The sequence below is a fragment of the Primulina tabacum genome, chromosome 8, assembly GCF_025594145.1.
Source record: "Primulina tabacum isolate GXHZ01 chromosome 8, ASM2559414v2, whole genome shotgun sequence".
In the NCBI taxonomy this organism is placed as follows: domain Eukaryota; kingdom Viridiplantae; phylum Streptophyta; class Magnoliopsida; order Lamiales; family Gesneriaceae; genus Primulina; species Primulina tabacum.
The window spans coordinates 15,605,365-15,627,244 of record NC_134557.1 but is presented as its reverse complement, the minus strand read 5'-3'; the positions used below and the strand labels follow the sequence as shown (position 1 = coordinate 15,627,244).

General features: G+C 35.4%; 1 protein-coding gene across 3 annotated transcripts; it reads right to left on the bottom strand.

Annotated features, from left to right (window-relative positions):
- Positions 1–497: 497 nt before the first annotated feature.
- LOC142553827 (serine/threonine-protein kinase EDR1) lies at positions 498–15,196 on the bottom strand. 3 transcript variants are annotated; one of them, XM_075664329.1, is made up of 14 exons: positions 14,706–15,194; positions 11,462–11,884; positions 10,215–10,318; positions 8,094–8,722; positions 7,611–7,928; positions 7,246–7,286; positions 6,662–6,730; positions 5,979–6,079; positions 4,796–4,874; positions 4,614–4,712; positions 2,961–3,029; positions 2,778–2,827; positions 994–1,170; positions 498–906 (listed from the first exon to the last, which is right to left on the bottom strand). In XM_075664329.1, the coding sequence occupies exons 1-14, from the start codon at positions 15,081–15,083 to the stop codon at positions 774–776; spliced, it is 2,670 nt and encodes an 889-aa protein (XP_075520444.1). In that variant the 5' UTR covers positions 15,084–15,194; the 3' UTR covers positions 498–773. The 3 variants fall into 3 exon arrangements, with proteins under 3 accessions (XP_075520444.1, XP_075520443.1, XP_075520442.1); XM_075664328.1 differs by having other exon boundaries at positions 7,611–7,973; positions 14,706–15,192; XM_075664327.1 differs by having other exon boundaries at positions 7,611–8,722; positions 14,706–15,196.
- Positions 15,197–21,880: the final 6,684 nt, after the last annotated feature.

Genomic DNA, 21,880 nt, shown 5'->3' with positions numbered 1-21,880 from the left:
TTATGCCCCTATGAATATTTTTTGTGTTCACGTTTATATCTATGACTTTTATCAAGTCTATATTCAATTACCTAAAATTGGAGGGCTGAATGATCAATTCACAATATGAAAACTGTGTCTTGCATCCAAAATCACCCTAGTCATGGCCTAATTAAACATCTTGCTTCAAGGAAATATAACTGATAGTAAGGAAAATACAACAGGAAGTTACCAACTCAGACGGCACAAGGGACATTCATTTTATAAAAAACCATAACTAAAAAAAAAAAAAAAAACAGAATAAATGTTGATTATTGTCCATATGAGAGTGGACTAGTTATGCAAGACTTCAATGACTCCACAGGCCATTACCCATTTTTCCCCGCTACCATTAACAAAAGGATTTACTGCAGAGACAAACAATATGGACCTTTCGGTAATTATATAAAACCCAAAGAGGTGCACTCTCCCAAAAATAGAAAGGTCCCAATTACACCGAGCATACAGAAGAATCCAGGTTTAAGTAGCAAGGGAAGATAACCATTGATCAATATAGAACCACAATTGTGGCAAAATTTACATTCACCATCCTGTAAAGAAGCTGGAAAAATAAAGAGCTGTAAATATAATTACATGCACAAATCTTTTTAACTTAAAATACACTTTGTGCACTTGTATATCAACTCAAAAATAACAGCAAAATCACATATTCACATCTGACGAGGATCACAGCAACAAAATTCTGTTTCATAGAAGCATTGACATTTGGGGAACATATTCATTCATTTCTAGTTCTAGGTAGAATTTAATGTGCTTTGTTGTGGCAGAGCTGCAGTGGGATGCTCCACATGTGAAGGCACAACTAGTCTCTGCAAATGCTTTAATCCGACAGAGAGCTGTGCAAAAGACGGACGTAAATTGGGCTCACTGGTAACAAGGCAAGTAGCAGTTAGTTAAAGATAAACCAGAAAAAATAGGAACATTTGAAAATTATAAGTATGTATATACACGTACGTTTGCCAACATTCACATATTATCCTTGTCACGAGAGGATCAACTTCTTTGGGGATTTCAAGTCGGCGATTTTGAAAACCAACAGCACCCACAACTTGTATCGGGTTCATCTCATTCCAAGGCAATTTGAGTGTCGCAAGTTCCCACAGAATAACACCAAAGCTATATACATCACACCTGCGTAGTTCACAAAGAGAACGGAACAATTTTCACAAAAAATAGCAATCTGTCATATTATTATCCTCAACAAAGCTAGACAGGTGAATGGTCCCCCTTTACACGCCAAAATAAAAGGATTGAAATCCCCTGATGCACGGTTAAATTAGCCACGAATTGTTTTTCACTTCATCGACGTCTCTGAAATTGAAACACAGCTTTCATACCCTAACACAACAAATAAAAGTTCGGGCAATGCTCATAAACTCCTAAAATAGAATTAATGAACAGGTAAATTTTAAGAGAAATATCAAGGAAATAATAAAGAGGTTGAAAAGGAAATGCAGAGCAGTTATTTCTTGGGATAACATCAGGACCAAATAAGAAATCAGAACAAAAAAAATGTCTCTAGAGTGACTTTCTCGAATAAAAGAGTTAGAGCATATAACACCACATTTAGAAATGGCTCCATGCCCCACATGTGTTTATTTTTTATTTTTTTAAAATAGTTTGCTATATATTATATTTTATATTTTAATTAAATAATAAATTTTATAAATTTTTTATTTTTTTTTGTAATTATAAATAAATATTAAATTAATTTATCTGAAAATTATAAAATTTTAATACTTTGAATTGAAATTAATTAACTATAAAACTATAAATTTAACAAACAAACAAATTAAATTACTAATGTGTTAAAAAAATGTATAAATTACGAGTAACAAACAACAAATATTACGAAACAACAACTAATAAACAACAAAATTACGAAACATAAAAATAAAATTATGAATTATGAATATAAATAGATTTTTAATAATAAGGTAAACCGGATCCCAATCCTATAATATCTCAAAAATAAGATCCAAATTTGTCATTATCTCGACGTTCAGCTTTAAGTCTTTTTTGCCAAATTTTATTTTGTTGAGTTTCAGTGTACTCAAGCATATTTGGATCGGTCATTTGTGTATGTGTAGTATTATTTATTTAATATAAAATGCTCGTCTTTTCCTTCAAATTTATGTTTTTTAATTAAAGAATATTTTTATTAAAAATAATAAATGATCAAATAATTAATTCAAATTTTAATATATAAATTATAAGATTTAATTATTATCGTGTTGTAAACCATAAATAGTTATTAAGAAATAAAAATATTAATGCTGAAACAAAGAAGAATATTATGAGAATATTATATTATAAAGCAGAATGTAGGGGAAAATGGTTGGAGATGATTTTATGTAGTACCAATGTAATGCAAAATGTAGTGCAAAATGTTGGAGATGACCTTGTATTGTTTAAGGCATGAATATACCCCCTAAATGCTACATAAATAATTTATTGTGAAAACAATAAATATATCGCAATAACTCTTTTAAAATTTCTCTTCATAGACACCAGCATCACCTATGGATTCCATAAATTTAAATGGTGCAAAATAGCGGAAATGGTTCTAGTAGCCATCCACCACAACAAAAAGGATTCGATTTTCTATGTTACACACAAAGTATCGAACAATAAGAGGGCATAAATTGTTTAGAAAATAGATTATAGGAAAGTAACACGAACACGGATTAATATCATGGCGCACGCATATCACAAAAGTAGTAAGCAATTAGACTCACTTCTCATTTGAAGGTTCATTTCGGAGAATTTCTGGGGCCATCCACTCGGGCTATAGACCACCAGAGCCACCAAAAAGAAAAGAATGTCAAAAGGTTAAAGATAAAAAGGATCAACGATCTCTAAGATTTATGTTTAGCATCTGCGCATAGAGAAATCACTTGTAGCTTAAATATCATGCTCACCGTTCCTGCGGTTGACTTGGATGACAAAAATGTATTGTGCTTCAAGCGTGATAATCCGAAGTCACACACCTACATAATATTCATGTGCAAATGGTGAATACAAACACAAAATAAACAAAAAAATATATCCCAGGTACTGATAATAATTGTGCTCAGTAAAACTTTAGTTTATAGCAATAGCGGCAACACTTCCTTTGAAGAGGATGAACTTAGAGAACCCATTGAAGATTATAGCTAAAAACGGTAAATCGTGGTTGAAATTCTCTTATTTCAAATGAATATTTGTTGTCATTAAGTTGCTTCTATAATTTTCTTTATTTTTTAGTTGAATTATAATTTTCTTTATTTTTTTATTGAATTTGTTCTTCGGGATTGGGATTTGCTTATGTAATACTTTGAGAGGTTATTATTTCTTTGTATCTGTGAGAGGAGAGAGCGTATTTCTCCAAGAATTTTTTTAAATTTGCTGCAAAAGGAAAATAAAAGATTTCTGAAGAGATAAAAATTGCTCTTTGGGAATTACCTTCAACATTGCATATATTAACTTTAGATAAAATCCCACATCATGCTTATCTGAGATGCATAGATAATACGACATATGAATGCTCTAGATACTTAAAGGAGGATACAACTAAAAGTAATATGTACAGAAGAAAATTATACTTTTAATCACGATGATGAAAAGTAAGAAGTGTATGTACGAAGTTATTCTGTTTAGCTGCATCAAACGCCCCATGCATTTTGAGGGGTTATTTTTTTTCTCATATCTTGAGGACAGCACTTTATTTTTCTAAAATTATTTAACTAAAATATGATTTTGTAGTACCCCCATCGGAAATTGGAAATAATCTGCCAAAAGGCCCAAAACTCTAAGAACCAACATGAATAGTCTCTTTCATCTTAGCAATCCTACTGTATTTAAAGCGCTAAATAATAAAAAGAAAAAACACGAAGTTGTGGTAGGAAGAAACACTTCAATTTTTTCAAATCAATGATCACCTGATTTGGATTTGAATGCAGTCTATTTGCCCATATGCCAAATAAATATATTTTCAGCATAGGAACAAAAGCATTGAGGAATGGACTTGAGCCTTAGTCTACGAATTCTCAATAATAAACCCTCTACCAAATGCAAGTTTCTAATTGCTATACATAGGCCATAACCTTTTATTGTCGCAGTAGAATATTAGTGCAGAAGATAAAATCCTAGAAAGAATTCATGTTGTTCAAATTACCTAAAGATATAGATAAGAGAATAAAATTAAAACCTCATTAAATGCACCACCTCATGCTCCTGGACAAGGCATGTCCATCCAATCTAATGCAACGTGATATAACATTGAAATTATTTATTTAATTTTCTAAAAAACCTAACAAAGGTAAGACGAAAAATTGTACATCATAGAAAGTATTGACAGAAGCTCAAATTTTCCTCTCTCCCAGGAAGCTTGTTAGCATAAGGCTCTAATCTAGTAAAAACGTTTTCCCAATGGCAAGCACGCACATACTCTAGCATGGATTTCCTTGCATCATTTTCAACTGAATGTATATCTTAACATTGAGTTCTATGCGGAAACGGAAAATAAAGAAAGATAAAAAAAAGTCGTATTCTCAGGTAAGTATCTTAGTGCAAAAATCCATGATAAGATGTACCTTGACATTCCAATTGTTGTCTACAAGAAGATTATGGGATTTCAAATCACGATGAACAATTGTCGGCGTGCTAGTATGTAAGCAGTTCATGCCTTTTGCCTGCAAATATGGCATCTATAACATGAGATAAACAATAAGAGGTGGCAGTGTCTTGGGGATGCATCCAAAATAAGCATAGATACCACATCAAGAGCCATCTTAATTCTCCTTTCTTCATCAATTTGACAATGAGGACGGTGTATAATCCGGAATAAGCTTCCTCTGAAAAATCACATTGGATGAGTTGAGACTCACTAATTGCAAGACAAGCAAACATAGCTATAGCAGGTAATTATCTATAAGTTTAGATTTTTAAGACTGGCCAAAAGTTTATAAAGCAGAATAAATTGAATCATATACATGTTACAAAATAACTCTTTCAAACAAAATGATTAAAGTAATGCGGAAAAAATCGGAACATTAAGAAAACCTAAAAAAGCAACAACAAAAAAACCACAACAAAGTTACATGGTCCACTCAAACTCCATTTAGACTGCATCCACGAAACTCTCACAAATATTTCACTTTATGGACAAAAAGAAAATCATTTCACAAGGGTTTACAAATACCCGCTCTCTCACAACTCTCACCCCAAGTAAACCCACTCAAAACCTCAGCCCGGAGTACACCCAAAAGAATAATTTTCTAGCTCTCACAAGAGAACCTCACTATTACGCTCAAATTCTTGGGAGTAACTCTACTTCTAAATTCAAAAAAAAAAATGTTACTTCTCTCTCAAGCCTGGTGTGAATGAAACGAAGAGCGGAGACTCTATTTATAGGCTCCTATGGTAATGGCACAAAATTACCCCCCTTTATTGTGGTATATCAATTAGTCAATTCCTCCAATTGTTCGCATGGTAGGATTGCACATGGTTTACCGTGTTTAGCATGCTAATTTGACGATATAGAGAGTCATAGAGAAATAAACAACTTCGTTCTAATTTTTATAATAACTTTCATGCCCGAGGAACTCTCTTTTGGATTCAAGAAACAAATCTCATAGTCCACCAGACCTTTGAACTAAAAACTGACCTCCTAGTTTAGATATCCAAGCATTGTTGAGTACATGAAAACCTTGCCAGGCATGAAACCTGAAACTATCCAGTAGATGCTACTAAAACTTCAATAAGTGCTCTTATAATAGCACTGCCATATGAAAGCTAACACAACACAAAAAATGATATCTCATTTGACAGCAAAATAGCAAGTTTCCCACCGAAAAAATCAAGTTAGTTAGCAAAATTATATGTAAATATAAACTTTTTCACCATCTCTATTAAAAGAATAACAAAAAATCGCTAATGAAAAGGATGGAAAAACATGCCGTGGCAGAAACTCGGAGACAATAGAAAGATTTGGTGGGCGAGTCACCGCACCCATAAAAAGCACAATATTTGGATGCCGTAACCTGCGCATGATCCGTACCTAAAACCATAAACAGCTACTAATCACCTCTAAGAGAAACAAAAAAATTTAGACAGTAGCTACAACAAAAAGATAAAACAGGGGCTACAAACCATCTTTAAGGTGTGTATATAATATTCTACAATTTGGGTTGACCGTTGACGCCAAACTGTTTAAAGAATTTAAGGAAAAGAAACTCTTACACATGCAACGGATTAGCCACATTCAATTATAAGGTGAAATGACAAATTACATGCAAAATTAAAACGCACAACTCATGGTAAGTTGGTAACAAACTAATAGACATTATTGTCGGGGGCCTTTTTTATTTTCCTTTTCGTGGGTGGGTCGGGGTGAGTGCATGCTGACAAAAGAGGATAAAAATAACTTTTTTGTTTTGGATCTCCTTAAGTGAATTCACAGGAACATCATATATCTTCTCAAGACCTTTCATTGATAGATGCAGCAAAAAAATTATATATATCTTTGTACAAAGGATATCAATGCATTACCTCATAAAATAAAATCAGAGTTTTACACACAAGATCAAGATATTTCAAATAAAATGACTCGCAGTTATGCAATGAATGGAAAGATTCTTACTTCTCTTTTGAACTCATCCAGAGCAGCGCCTGAGAAATCTTGGTCAAGAAACTTCTTCACAGCAACCTCCTGTGACCAAATTAAAGAGTTAAATCTAATAATAATATCTTGCAGATAAAAAGTGATCCCCTTCAAATGCATGAATCATCTACATCAAAACCGAGAGGCAGTATTACAAGTTATAATCCCATAAAACGCGAAATTACGAACTATACACCATTTTAAGACAACAAATAATATAGAAATGTATATAAAACTACTGCAATGTCACATGGACAGAAACACATGTTCATATACATAGTACATAAATCCGTTCACATATAGATGTAGCTTGTAGATGGAGGGATGAGAGACAGATAAAAATCCAAGCAAAACACATCTCTTCATGGAAGAAAATGGAGTTCCTTCAACGACGAACTTTTGAAGTGGTGGGTTCACGTTAAAAATTAGCTATAAACTGAAATGACAAAATAGAGAAACACGTGGTTCCTCACAAAAACCCCAACAGGATCCGTCTAAACAAATACAGTTCACATAGTTTCTGCTTTAACAATAGAAGTTATAAGACAAACGAAAGAACTTACAGTATCATTCCACTCAGCATGGTAGACCTCCCCATACGAACCTGCAAAATACAAAGTGCCCATGAAATGAAAACTCGTAGACATGAGGAGTAATGAAAAGCAATCCTATACATCTCTGTAGTAATTGTGACAAAAGCTAAATAGCTCTGACAGGCCCAAAATAATTTTTTAAATACATCCACTCATTTTCTGGTAGTATGAACAATGGCAAGCTGACAAGCACAAATAATCAGTCATGACCGCTGAGTCAGTCATTGAAAATGTGCACAAAATCTATTTCAAGGAAAAACACCGGCAGTAACATGCAAACATTAGGCATTAAAATATAGTAAAAGCTAAAGATCTTTAACAGCCAGTAGTGTTACCTAGTCCAATCCTTTCACCGATAACAAGATTTTCCCAAAGAATTTCACATTCACCAACATCATCAATCACTGTAGCAACATACTTAGCACTTAAATCAACTGCACGGCCAGCAACTTCAGTTTCCCTCAGTTTCTTACTGCTCTCAGTTAATATGTGTTGCATACTTTCGTCTTGAGGTCTGGTAAAGTTATCTGTGTGGTCTTTTGCTCCCGGTTCTTCACTTAGTGTGCCCTTAACATTCTCCCCGTGATCTGTTTCCTTATTAACCAAATTAGAAGCTTCCCCAAAGCGCAGTGGACTGATTTTGGTTTCACCAGCTGCAAATTTTAAACCATTACTAGACATAGGAAGAGCATCCTCATCTGTATCGGAATCAAATGATTTTTCAGAAATTTTAAAAGCTTTGGATTGAACATTAGCGCTTCTTGAAATAATAGATGGCATATTGTTGTTATCATGTCCTTGCGTGTCCAAAAATATACCTTCCACAATACTGAATTCATTTCTCTTAGAGACCTCACTCTGTGCATTGAGATTATTCCGCATAGGCGCAGGAAGCCGGCTATTATCAATCTTGTTGTTTGGCAATTGTAGTCTGTCAAATCCATTAGCAAGATTATTCATCATTGACTTGTCAGATCCTTTTACTTGGAAAGGATTGAGATCAGCAAAAAGATTTTTCGAGGCTTCGGAAGTCTTAGGACTGTATGGAACCACATTTAACTTCATTTTTGAGCCATCACCAGCTGGTTTAGTTCCACTACTCCCTTTAACAAATGAACTCCCATTCACCTGAGATGAGATATGATCCATCGATTTAGCACAAGGAAACTTGTCATTTAGTCCAGAAAAGCCAGCTCTATTATCAACACTAGTATCATAGATCTTATGTAATGCTTCTGGCTCTACAGAAACAGCACCAGACGACCAGTGATTTCCACCATTGGAATTCTGATCGGGTTTTTGAGAAGAAACTTTGCCAACTTTATTTGTATGAAGAATAGGAAGTTTGCTTTGTTGAGGATTGAATGAATTCAATGGGGTATCTTTTGCAGAAACATCAACTGGAATTAGTGTCCCTGGGGCTCCCATAAGATCAACCAAGCACTCGCTGAAAAAAAAGTAACTCATTTAGCTGATGCTTGATGCTATATAAAGAACTACACAAAAATACAAAATTAATTCATAAGATCTACACCACATTCTGCATATTATGAGAAGATGTATCATACAAGTAAAAGGAGAAGTTGAGTTGGAAATTTTAGCATGATAGCGGTTCTTTAGTTAAGATAAAAACTCACACAATCGTTGGCAACATTCACGCAAATCAAACTAGCCAAAATTCTAAAAGTAAGAATAAAAGATGGCAGGACAAAAACCACCAAAGACAACTAATTTGATGAAGCATCTTAGTTGAAACAGCAAATACGTGATTTCATGTTTCAGGACTTCAACAACTAACTAGCCACCAAAAACAAACTTCGCTAGCTTAGCAACTTTATCCAGTTGATTATCAATCAACCTGCGCAAGAAATCTAAGTATTTTCACATTCAAGAGTGCGAGCTCACAGAGGTCCTTGATCCTCTTTCTGCTACAATAGGGCTATTAACGTTTAGAAGAACAGTTAATCAAACCCATGGCTAACAGTTGTATTAAAATTTAGAGAGTCAAACGTAAAATAAAGAGAGGTTGAAAGCTAATGGAACTCCTGTAACGTGTTAAAGATAAGCCATGGATATAGAAAATTCTATAATTTAGTCATCAATGAAGGGAAGAAAGAAGTTTGAAATAAACTTCCATACATCTCTATTGCCAAATTTTCCAAAAGAATTCCCTTAGACAATATGCAATAATGCACACTACTCACTTGCATCTCATCTAACAACAAACAAATGCGCACACACATTAACTCTTGATCTTTCTCCATGTTAAAATAGTTGATAGAGTCATCAATCTGATGTAATTTACCTCCAGACAGTATATTGCTTATCTTGTATTATATTTACATCAGCCTGCATTTTAACTAGACAGAAATTCCAGTGTCCTAATCAAAAACTGTGTTATACCAAGAGAATATCTTTATCTTCCACAGCAACTGCAGCATCTTCTAGAAGACTAGAACTACATCATTCATCTCATATTTTCACAACAGACGAGGCTTTGTTTGCGAATATTTTCCAAAACATTTATATTTTTTAAAACAAGAACAGCATACAACCTCGCTTTCATTTTCTTTCTAAATACTAATTTTCATATTTCCCTGAATAAGCATTTCTTTATTTCAACTTTTCACCCGATAGAGATGAAAAAGGAACTCCAACCTGCATGCACTAAGGTTATGCTTGGATTGATGATTTGAAATGACTGTTTTGAATTTCAAAACCAGATTCAATTTAAATTTAAACCCATTTCATATCATGTAAATCAATTTCAATAGTAACTTAGATGAATTTCAAATAACGTAAGATAGGTGACATTTTAATAAATTCTTCCCCAAATTAAATTTATCAATCCAAGCACAACCAGAAATTCTTCAAATGGCAATATAGTGGGGAAAAATTTATCCACCAAAGTAAAATTTAGGGCTACAATTCCAAATAACCTGTCATCTTGAAGCTTTACGATGTTAACAGCATCATCCTCAAAACCCGTGTAATGGCTTCCCTTCACTAGTCTACAAGGTATCCCAACACTATCACACAGTACCTGCATGAAAGGAAACAAAAATTGCAGAACAGCACTGGTGCAACAGAACTTGATGGCAAGAACATTTGAAAGCATATATACAGGGGTCAAGATGTAAATTTGTTTATAATTAGGCAGATCAAACTAATATGTTCCAAACAGTAAAAAACCATATCATGCACACTTAGCATCTTCATTGGCATTACCAGAGAAAATGGATGCTTGGCAATGGATATGATGAGAAAATTGTAATAGCGAACAAGCTCCATGATATTGACTAAATTGTAAATTTCGAATAAAAAGTAGCAGAAAACCAAAACAGACGAGGAAAAAAATATGAGCACGCAATACAAAAAAAATGATATTGTGATGGTTTCAAAAAAGAACAATTCTTATGAAGAAAAGTAACTCCCATCAATTACAGGAAGAACACGAATATTTAATCATTATTGTCTGTCTCCTTATTCAAACCACATTTCCGCAAATATAAAAGTCTTTCAGAACCTTGAGATCCAATGGTTCGAACAAGTTCTACAAATCAAGCTTCAACTAAATTAGACCAAAGGCTCAAAGAATTAGTTTGCAATTGAGTCAGATGATTATTTGTTTCCTAGCTCACAATGACCCAAAGCCAGGAAAACCACATCAACATAATGCTTCCTAAGCATGAAAGGAAGCAACGTTAAGCTCCAATGTCTCAGATGGGAAAGCTCTATTGATGTAAAAGTCACCTCTTGCTACACCTCACTTCCCTCTTGCCTAACATTTTCCATTTTCAAAGCTGCAGAAGCTATCAAATGAGGAAAGCAACCTCACCAATTCATTTGGCTGATATTCAAGTTATTCATTAAATTAATATTTCACCAGTGTCACAACAGCTTCATCAAATTTCCTAAGAGACCGGCATTTTTTTTAAAGTTCTCAGTATAGTAAGTTGGTCTAGAAGAAGTCCCCAATGCATGCATAATGCATATGGAGTCGAACTCATCTAACCAAAAGTGTGAGGCTCCCTAAAATGATCAGTTACATATCACTGCAGCTCAGCACTAAAATATATTGAATAGATTTCTTTCAATTTCATCTTTTTACTGCCTACGCAAAGTTGTATCATACATATGTTGGAAGGCAAAGAAGTAGTCATTGGTATCCTCCTACCGAGGTTACCTTGAAAAGCAGTGCGCGGTGCCGTGAAAGGCCAACTTGTAGGGATCCAATAGGAAGCACTGTGGTATGAAGAGATGTCCTCAACTCGATGCTTCTTTCCATCCATTTAGACAAAATAAGATTTGCATCGGGTACTGGGCCTCCTAGGTGCTCTGTGACAAGTTCAGCTAGTCTTTGTATAAGCAAACCAATTTCAGTAGTACGGCAGTCAAACATGATGCATTGTGATATTTGCATCAACTCTTCCAAAGCAGGGTCCAATTTTCTGCTAACTAAAACAACCTCATAATCATAACCTCCATCACTGTTTTCAAGATCTGTAAGAGATGGCATGTTCCCTCGAGCTGCTGAATCTGTAGAAAGATTATATAAATCATAGAAACCATCCACCACTTTCTCCTCGAAGTCTAGAACTCCATAATTCTGACGGATGGCAAACAGGTAAGAAACCATGTTAGGAATATAATTTTATCGTGAACACCTGATATCAACAGAGAATTTTTAAAAATTCACAGCACTAAATTTTGGCATCCAAATGACCTCTTATATAACATGGCCAGCAGTCTCAGTCCAACACCAATAGAGATAAATCTAGATTGAGGGCAAGCACAATCTGGAATTCATGAGTTTGTAGTTTTGTTGTGTAGGGAATCTATTTACATTAAGACCTCAGTATGTGCAACATTCAGAAGTATTTTGAGTTCTTTTACATTATATGTGCAAAAAATCTACAATTTTTCACATGGAAGAGACTCAAAAAGTTAGTCCACTTTCCATAAAAGCAGCAAATCTGAGACCCTGAGTTTCAAGGGGGTCCAACCTGACCATAAGTTTGTTCCCATTTCAGACCCAAAAAAGCAGCATCCTAATCACACTATTTCCCAGCTAGGTAATTCCAATTTTCTTTGTTGTGACACTTAGAAGTTATGAAATTATTTTGATGATTCCACACACTAACTTTCAACAACAGCTTAAAAAATAAAGAAAGAAAGACCCCCAATAACTGGAACCAGGTAGGCAAGCAATGCATTGAAGTAATTCCATCAAATCACCTTGCCTTCGAATTAAACAAAAAAGGAATCATGGAAACCAAATGCTCTTGACAGCCTTTCTGGCAAATCTAACCAAAAGTCCATCAAAGATAAAACCGAAAACTTTCTTTTATTAAGAGTTTCAGTGGATAAATCTTGTAGACAAGTATCGCATCATGGTCAGAGCCAGTTGGACAAACGAGTCCGAGAAAAAAAAATTTGCAAAACTAGGCCTCTATTTATATTAAACAAGCAAAACTGACACACGCGATGTTGTATAACACATTTTTATATTTCAAATGTATGGTTAAATTATGATATTTTTCTAAAATTATATAAAAAATCAATTTTTAAGGCATAAGATTTAATATTATAATATTTTAAAATTATGAAATAATATAGTAGCTATTATTTGAATACATATTATTGCCAAGAAAAACATGAAAATCACAACTGCAAAGTTCAGCCTAAAATCCACGGAGAGAAAAAGAGAAAATGGGGAAGTTATTTTACCCACGTTTGTAAAATTTCGATTTTGTGAAGTGAAGAATTTTTTCATCAGTTTTTGACCTTTTTTGACCTTGCTCCGCATGTAGTTTCACTTAAATTGCAAAGTTACAAAAGTAAATTTATTTTGTTCATTAGGTGTAACAAGGACATACCAAAGCAGGTAGTATAGGTGTCTCACACTTAATAAAATAGTATAAATACATTGTAAACAAGGTTCTAAAATTCGTCAGATGCTAGTCGAGTGTCAGACCAATGCCTAGTGCCTGTGTAGGCTGCCTAGACGGGGACTAGACGCTGATAAGCAGATTCCATGATATCAAGATACTTGTAATGATTCTTAGAATAAATTTCAGCCCAAATTTTGTTAAAATCCATTTGACACTTGGTCCATTCCTCCTGCTTCTGCTTAAGGCGGTTCAGGATAACAGGCAATCCAAGAGAAATAAAAATAAAGAAAAAAATTACCTTTAAAACCCGGTTCGATTTTCTCGAGTACGCGGAAGTATGTAGATGAAGAAGATGAAAGTGGTGCATGAGGTTAAGCGCAAGCCAACAAATAGTATTTTTAATTGGGCTTTCAATCCCAAAAAAAATAAAAGCAGAAACCTATAATTTTTTCTTATGTCATGTTATGGTTTTGATTGGGCTTCCAAAAAAAAAATCCCAAAAAATCCCTAAACGCCTAGGCCCGCCTTGGCCTGCCTAAGACCGCCTAGGTGCCCTGCCCACCTAGCAGCTTTTTGGTGCGGTCGAGAGGCACCTAGGTGACCACCTAGCCTGAGTTTTAGACACTAACTGTAAAAGCCTAGTTTTGCAAAAATAAAATAAAATAAAATTGCACAGACCCATTTGTGCAAATCCCCCTCATGGTCATGGACTAGATTGACAACATCATGGTAATGGGCTATTGTTGATGAAACTTTTAATCAGCCAACTTTTATTATTATCATTATTACTATAATTCGGTATCTAGTTTCCTATTACTGCATCACCTTTGTATAGTAGAAATATATATTGATAAAGAAAACATCACTTCTTTTCTTTTCAGGCTTAACTGAGCTGACCAAATATTTGTGCTAGACCCAATCTTATATGTGTTTATGTTTTTCACAAACCATCCAGTGACAGTGGTTGAGGCAGACCCCCAACATTTCTATAATATAAGGGATCAAGCCTACCTCCAGCAATCAGCCATCTTTTCCCCACACTTGACCAAAAAGATTGGAATAACAGATCAAAAACCATATGCATATAAACATAAGAGAAATATAGAAATAATGACACGATCAAAATCATAAAGAGGGAAGATTTTGGTTGACAATTAACAATAAGGTACACGGACTCACGTGATTTAGAACTAAAGAATATCAAGCACTGAATTATACTAAAGGCAGCATTCATCACATGAATACTGTAATTACATATGTCGGAAGGAGTATTCATGAGATACATAGAATTGGACTATAAAATGCAAATTACTGACTGCTATGAATCAAAGAAAACATTTCTCATCATTCATGGAAGACCACAAAGGACGCGCATCTCAAGATTAAGCAATGGAATCACTCAAAACACTAATATAACGAATAAATGCATTAAAATTAAAAAAAATTGCATAAAATCTCATAAACAATAATGGAGCTCCAGAACATGTAAAAGGAGATATTTTCATAAAGAGCAAAAAGCAAGCAAATGGAACTGACCCAATAGCGGCGTGACAGCATTTCGGCAGCAGTGATGGCGTTGTCTGCGGCTCCCACGCTACGTATCAGGGCCTTCTCTCGGAAGGCAGACACCTGACCCGAAGACGAGGCGCTCAGGGCTAAGGCCAACTGCACTTGGTACTCCTCCTCCGAAGAATAATAATCTTGCTGCGGACGATTAGTATCACCAGAGGAATCATGACTGGCAGATGAACCTACGGCAACGGCAACGGCAGCGGTAGTTGGAGCGTTGGAGGAAGAAGAGGTGGTGGCCCGGCTATCGGAGGAGGAGGACGTCGGCGACTGCGGAGGGAGTGGTGGTGGGGTCTCATTAGAACGGTTTGGCTGGTGATGAAGCTTCTTGAAAATGTGTTTCATCCGTCTTCTTCTTGCCTTTTCTCGCTAGTCAAATTTCTTTATTCACGCGTATGAGCAGATCAGCTCAACTTATATTCTAAGCCAGAAATAAGGAGGAGACCAAATTCAAGACGAAAAATCTTTTTTTAGCTTATTTTCGAGTAATAATAATATGAATTTTTATCATCGAAAAAATTCAGAAGAAAATTTTGAGATAGTTGGTACAATTTCGTGCAAGTGCGTGACTTGGGTATGGTGTATGTACATGTCATACTTTTCGTGGAATTTGGCTATGCACAAGGTAAACAACCGAAATAGATTGAGACTGCTCCAACAGTGGGAAGTGTCACACCCCGTGTCCGAAGCATCGGTGACATCCGGCATTGTTTAACAATTTCTTGAAAACAATTAAGCCTCGTATCGAAATGCCAAAAACCAGACTTTTTCATAATTAAAACATTGTCTTTACATTGACAATAGAATAAAATACATCAGAGTTGCAAATGCAGAACAAAACAAAGAAAAAATAAAATTCTTGAATCTTGATCTCGATCCTTGATTCACCATCTCCAAAAAGCATCTTGCTCTTCCTCATTCAGTTGCTTCTCGTTTTTATCTGAAATTTGTAAGGGGTGAGTGTTTTGGGAAACACTCAGCAAGTGGGGGTCGATCGATTTCCAATGATACATATAGAACTTAATCTTTAAAACACTTCTTTAACAAACTTTCAAATCTTATTACTTTTAACTCATCATAACGGAAACGAAATAAATATGAGACAGAGGTTATCAGACGATTAAGAGCAGTTCAGAAACAGATCAGAACAATTTAGAACAGAACAGATCGGAACAGACAGAACACTGTTACTCATCTCATTTCCATGGTCAAATTGTCCCCAATATGTTAGTCCTCTAAGGTATGAGGCCATAACACGGTTTTATATCCACCGATGGGGGCCTGACTGAACATGGTTTTATACCCACCAATGGGGGCCAGACAGAATCACAATTCTCGTCTCATTTCAAATTGAATAGTAACAGTGTAACAAAGATTTCAGATTTTTATCGAACAGAACTTATTAGAATTTTCAGATATCAGATTTTCAAACGAATTCAACAGAATCAACGAATTTCGAAGTATAGAAGAAACATATAATCGATCGAAAGTTTAAACAAACAGACATCATTTTTTTCGAAAATGAAGACACACATATATGCATGTCATGATATACATATTCAAGTTTAAAAATACAAACGAATATATATCAAAAGCCCACTTACAAAATGTGAAGGTGTACTTTGAGTTACTCAAACTTGGACGTACGAAACTTGCCGAATTCGTACCAGATGCTGACCGAAATTTGGAAAGAGCCTCCCCTCAGTGTTGACAATAATTTCCAGCACTAAAATAACGACACAAGCTTTCCCTTCCTCTTTCTTGCTTTCGGCCGAGTTTTGGAGGGTTCATGGAGTGAAGGAGCCGAATTTTCTTATGGCTTTGTAGGTGTGGTTTCTTCAACTCCTTGAGGTGGTATTTATAGGAAAAATATGGCTTTTCAACACCATATGGCCGAAATCTTGGGCTCCAAGAAGTGCCATCAATGTGGTCAAAGCATCTCAAGCACCAAGAGTCATTTCCTGCACCATAAATGTGTCCTAGCCTCTTAACTCCTCCCTTAGCTCCTTCATTGGTTTTCTCAATAGTCATTTCTTGCATAATAAGTTTGTCCAAACCTTTAGCTCATTTAGCACCTTCCTTGGTTAACTCAATGGTCATCTCTTGCACAATAAGTTTGTCCAAACCTTTAGCTCCTTTAGCTCCTCTTCTTGGTTAACTCAAAGGTCATTTCTTACACATTAAATTTGTCCAATCCTTTAGTTCTTCTCCTAGCTCCATTTTGGTTCTTTTAGGACAAGACACGATGAGTTTCTTTGAGCTAGGATATTGAATTCATGAGCTAGGGATTTCCTCCCCGGCAATCAATGAGCTTCCTTGAGCTGAGGGTTTTAGCTTATGAGCTGAGGGTTTCTTTTCCAAGTGACGTACCCTAAATTCTCAAGGTTTTGCATTGCCTCGGTTTCTTTTTGAGCTACTTTCCGAGCTTTTTGAGGTGATTTGCTTCAAAAAATCCGGGTTCTCACATCCCACCCTCCTTATTGGAAGTTTCGTCCTCGAAACTTGAGTTAGCTAAATCTTTAAAGAGGTGAGGGTGCCGAGTGCGCATACGTTCTTCAAATTCCCAAGTTGCTTCTCGTTCCCTATGATTTGACTATTGTATCTTGACATATGGAATTGTTCGGCGTCTCAGCACTTGGTATTTGGTGTCCATTACTCCAAAAGGGACTTCTTCATATTTCATTTCCTCGTTCCCATTTCCTTTGATTAGTAGCGGTTCAACTTCAAGAATGCTACTTGGATATGAGACATACTTCCTTAGCTGTGAGACGTGGAAGACGTTGTCAATCCTTGACATGCCTGGTGGTAAAGCCCACTCATAAGCTAGGTTTCCCATTTTTCTCAGTATTTCGAAGGGTCCGACATATCTTGGAGTTATCTTTCTAGATTTGCTGAATCGAACCACTCCTTTCATAGGGGAAACTTTATCGTAAGCTTTTTCACCGATTTCAAATTCAAACGGTTTTCACTTTAAATCAGTCCAGCTCTTTTGTCGATCATGAGTTGCCTTGTGTTTTTCCTTGATAATAGCTACTTTATCAACAATTCAAGTACCATGATAGCTTTCTCTCTGATTTCAATACTTCCATGATAATTATTGTTATCAGCAAATTCAATCAAGGGGAGGGGGTGTTTATTTAATTCCTGCGAGGTCCATGGCACACGCCCTAAAATATCTTCAATAGTTCGATCCACCGTCTTTGCCTCATGTTTAATTTCTTTTGTGTGAACAGTATTTGAGGCTTTGATGATCGATAAATTTCACACATTTGACACTAAAGAAATTGATTCTCTGGATCTTTGTCTCAAATATAATTTTGGCTAATTCACTATCATGTGTTGGATAATTTTGCTCACATGGTTTTAATTTCATCGATGCATAGGCAAGTACTTGCCCTCTTGAATGAGAACACATCACAATCCTCTTTTGATGCATCATTGTAAATTGTGAAATTCTTGCCTTCTTTGGGAAGTACTAATACTAGCGTAGAAACGAGTTTCTTTTTCAAGATCTAAAAACTCCTCCCACATTCTTCACTCTAATTGAATTGAGACTTCTTCTGAGTGAGCTTGGTGAGCGGAAGAAAATCCTTCAACACATTTTCTTAATAGCCAACTAATCCCAAAAACTTCAAATTTCTTTTCCAGTATTTGATCAAGGCCAGTCTATGATTGCCTCCACCTTATTGGTGATCCACTGATATGCCCATTTCAGAGATTATATGACCGAAGAATGTGACAATTTTTAATCAAAATTCACATTTCTTAAATTTAGTATTTAGTTATTTTCCTCTGAGCATCGGTAGAGCAAGACGAAGATCTTCCTTGCGGTCTTACTCACTTGTTGAATATGCATGAATGTCATCAATAAATGCTACCACAAACTTGTCGAGGAATTTTCTTGAACACTCTGTTCATGAGTTCTATGAATGTTGCTGGAGCATTGGTCAGGCTAAAAGGTACTATCGTGAACTCATAGTGTCCATACATTTTTCCTTTTAAGGCTGTTTTAGGAATATTCTCTGCTTTGGCCTTCAATTGTGGTAGTCTGACCTTAGATAGAGCTTTGAAAAGATCTTAGCCCCTTTTAACTGATAGAAAATGTCATCTATTCTTGAAAGATGACATTTGTTCTTGATCCTATTGAGTTCTTTGAAGATCGACACACTATCTTGTGCTTTCACCATTCTTTTGTGTCAATAAGACTGAAGCTCCCCAAGGAGAGGCACTTAGTCTGATTTGTTTTTGACTAACCAATCTTGGAATTGATCTTTTAGCTTCTTGAGTTAAACTGAAGCCATTTGCTAGGGTTCCTTAGATTTTAGTGTAGCACGAGCTATCAAGTTACTTTCGAATTCTACTTCACAGTCTGAGATAATTCAAAGTAACCTTTCCGAAGCTTGCTACCACAGGAATATTTTATGTGGGGCCCTTAGCTCCTAATCGTTATTACAATGCAATCTGATTAGGGTTAACTAATTACAGCGGAAAACGAGTTTAAAATTTCTTTACAATGAGCCCAAATCATTTTATTTGAATACTAAAATAGTATTTCATCTCACGTCATAAACATGCCCACACGTAATCAAAACCAATCATATACAAACAACTCATATCCTCAGGACATGCCCCGGTATATAGATACATATACATATATACTGGGAACAAAACATAAACCTCAACTCAAACTGTGACTCCCTCCAGAAATACCCTCTCCGGCCTCCTGATATCTTGGAGTACCTGCCATTGTCCACACACAAAGACAACAACAGCCCCCTTGGGGGTGAGCAAAGCTCCGTATGGAACAACCAATCATATATACCACAAGTATCTAAACAATGATATATGGTATGCAATGCATGTATGTCGTGGAGGTATCAAGTCAAATGCCCATCCACTGAGCACATGTCAGAATCAATCGAATCGCTATCAAATCAATGCTCGAGCTGGAACACCGGCCAATATGGGATACTCGTATGATAGCGTCGGCAAAGTGCCATCAAATCCCAAATCTCATATCCAATCATATGGGGCCACAATTGTCTATGCTTTACGGGTCATATAATACCGGCATAGCGATTGTGTTCACAAACCCCGGAATCCAATCCAATCATATCAAGGTATCCAAGGATTATAGCTCTACGTGCATGTCATGTATCGATGTATGCATAAAATGATGTGTGTTAACAAAACATTTATTTTATACATCGATATCTCAATCTCAATGTCATATATGCCACATCAATCAACAAATAAGGCATATAGACACATAATCTCATTCCAATCAATCAAATCAATCCGAAATATATATCATATAATATAGATACCTGTCGTATGTTACCCGGTCGCAACATACCTCAATTCTTCGTTTCCAGTTGATGTAGCCTGAAGATATTGATATTACACTTTATCTACATCAATAACATACTCCAAAATCATTAATATGAGTTTCAAATATCATTTGAAACTTCAAAAATTCATATCAAATCATAATCATATCATAATTCAATTCCGACTTCGAATATGAGTTTCTTGTCGGTTATTCTATCACATATCATAAATTCAACTTCAAATACATGTTATTCCAGCACTTTGATATTTAGAGCTGCTGGAATTAGAAGAAAATTACCTCAGTCAGAAGCCCTCAACGCGACGATCACAAATATATAATTTGTTTCGCGTTTAGACAGCGTTTCGAAGTCGATTTGGACGAAGAAAATCGGAATTCTCTCGTGTCTCTCTCGAAGCCGTTGAAAACAAATGAAGAAAACGTACAGCAAACTCGTACTTATCTTCCACCGCTTACCGCGCTCGGGCAGTAGAATTCTCGCGCCCGAGCGCGAGACATTCTGTCCCCGGCTAACAAGTGCACCGCGCTCGGGCGGTCACAAATTATCGCTCGGGCGCGGCATGTTCTGCCCGAACATAAATGTCACATACCCTAGCGCTCGGGCGGTCATTTTCTACCGCCCGGGCACAACACGTTCTGTACAATTATTTTTTTTTGTACTAAATTGGCGTCCGGCCTCTCCACTCGAGCTCTTACAACGTCAATTCATATTCAATATTCATTTTCTCAATTTTCTTGTCACGATATACATCAAATACATAATCACATGACAATTACATACATTATCGATAATCACATAGGATTTACGATAATACAATACACGGTCCTTACATTTTATATCTTGAGCTTAATTCGTTCTTTTGCTTCTCTCATTATTGCTAGTTAGACTTCTTCGCCATACTCCATGCCTTTCTAGATCTGAGAAGCAGAAAGGAAGGATTTCTGTTCCTCATCCTTGCCATAAAATATGATTTATTCTTGGATTGGATTTTGGCATTCTTACCCCAACCATCTACCATTGCATGATTCTTTTCCAACCAACCAATTCTCAGAATGATGTTGAAATTTACCATAGTACACTAAATAAAATCGGCACTGAATATATGCATATCCATACTTATTTTATTCTATCTTAAAATTATCACGATTAATATCTCAAAACTTAAAACCAATATAGAATCTTAGAACATAACTCCTTATCAGCCTATTGACTTAAGTCCCAATAACCTAGTTAAATTTTCTTTCAACCTTGTACGGAAGAAACTAATTCCTCAAACAATTCTTCTTTTACTAAATCTGTATTTATTCAAAACTATGAGCCTAACATGCTTTAATACAAACAAGTTTCGTTGTATGTCTTTCTCCACAAATCTTTCCCCTATTTTTCTTTTTATTATAAGAAGAGTCAGAACCTATTATGCATGATACATTTTCCTCGATGTCCACCAATATCCCATAACTCTTTTTATTTACTTAAGGTAATGACCTTAATTTCTTAACTTAGTTATTGTTTCTTACCTATATTAATTAAATATTCCAAAATCTTACATATTTATATTTATCGCTTAATATCCCAAATTTAAATGTCCATAAAAATCAAATTTTATATTTGACTATCAAAACTTATATAATTCTTATCTCATATTTTAATAAATAATTTATTATTCCCAAATCAAACATTTCATCTTAAGTCCGAAGCTTATCTTCGATAAGTAAATTCCCAAATGTAAGTCAACTTATATCAGAGTATTTGTATTCCCAAAAATATAAGTCAAATTATCTCTGATAGGTA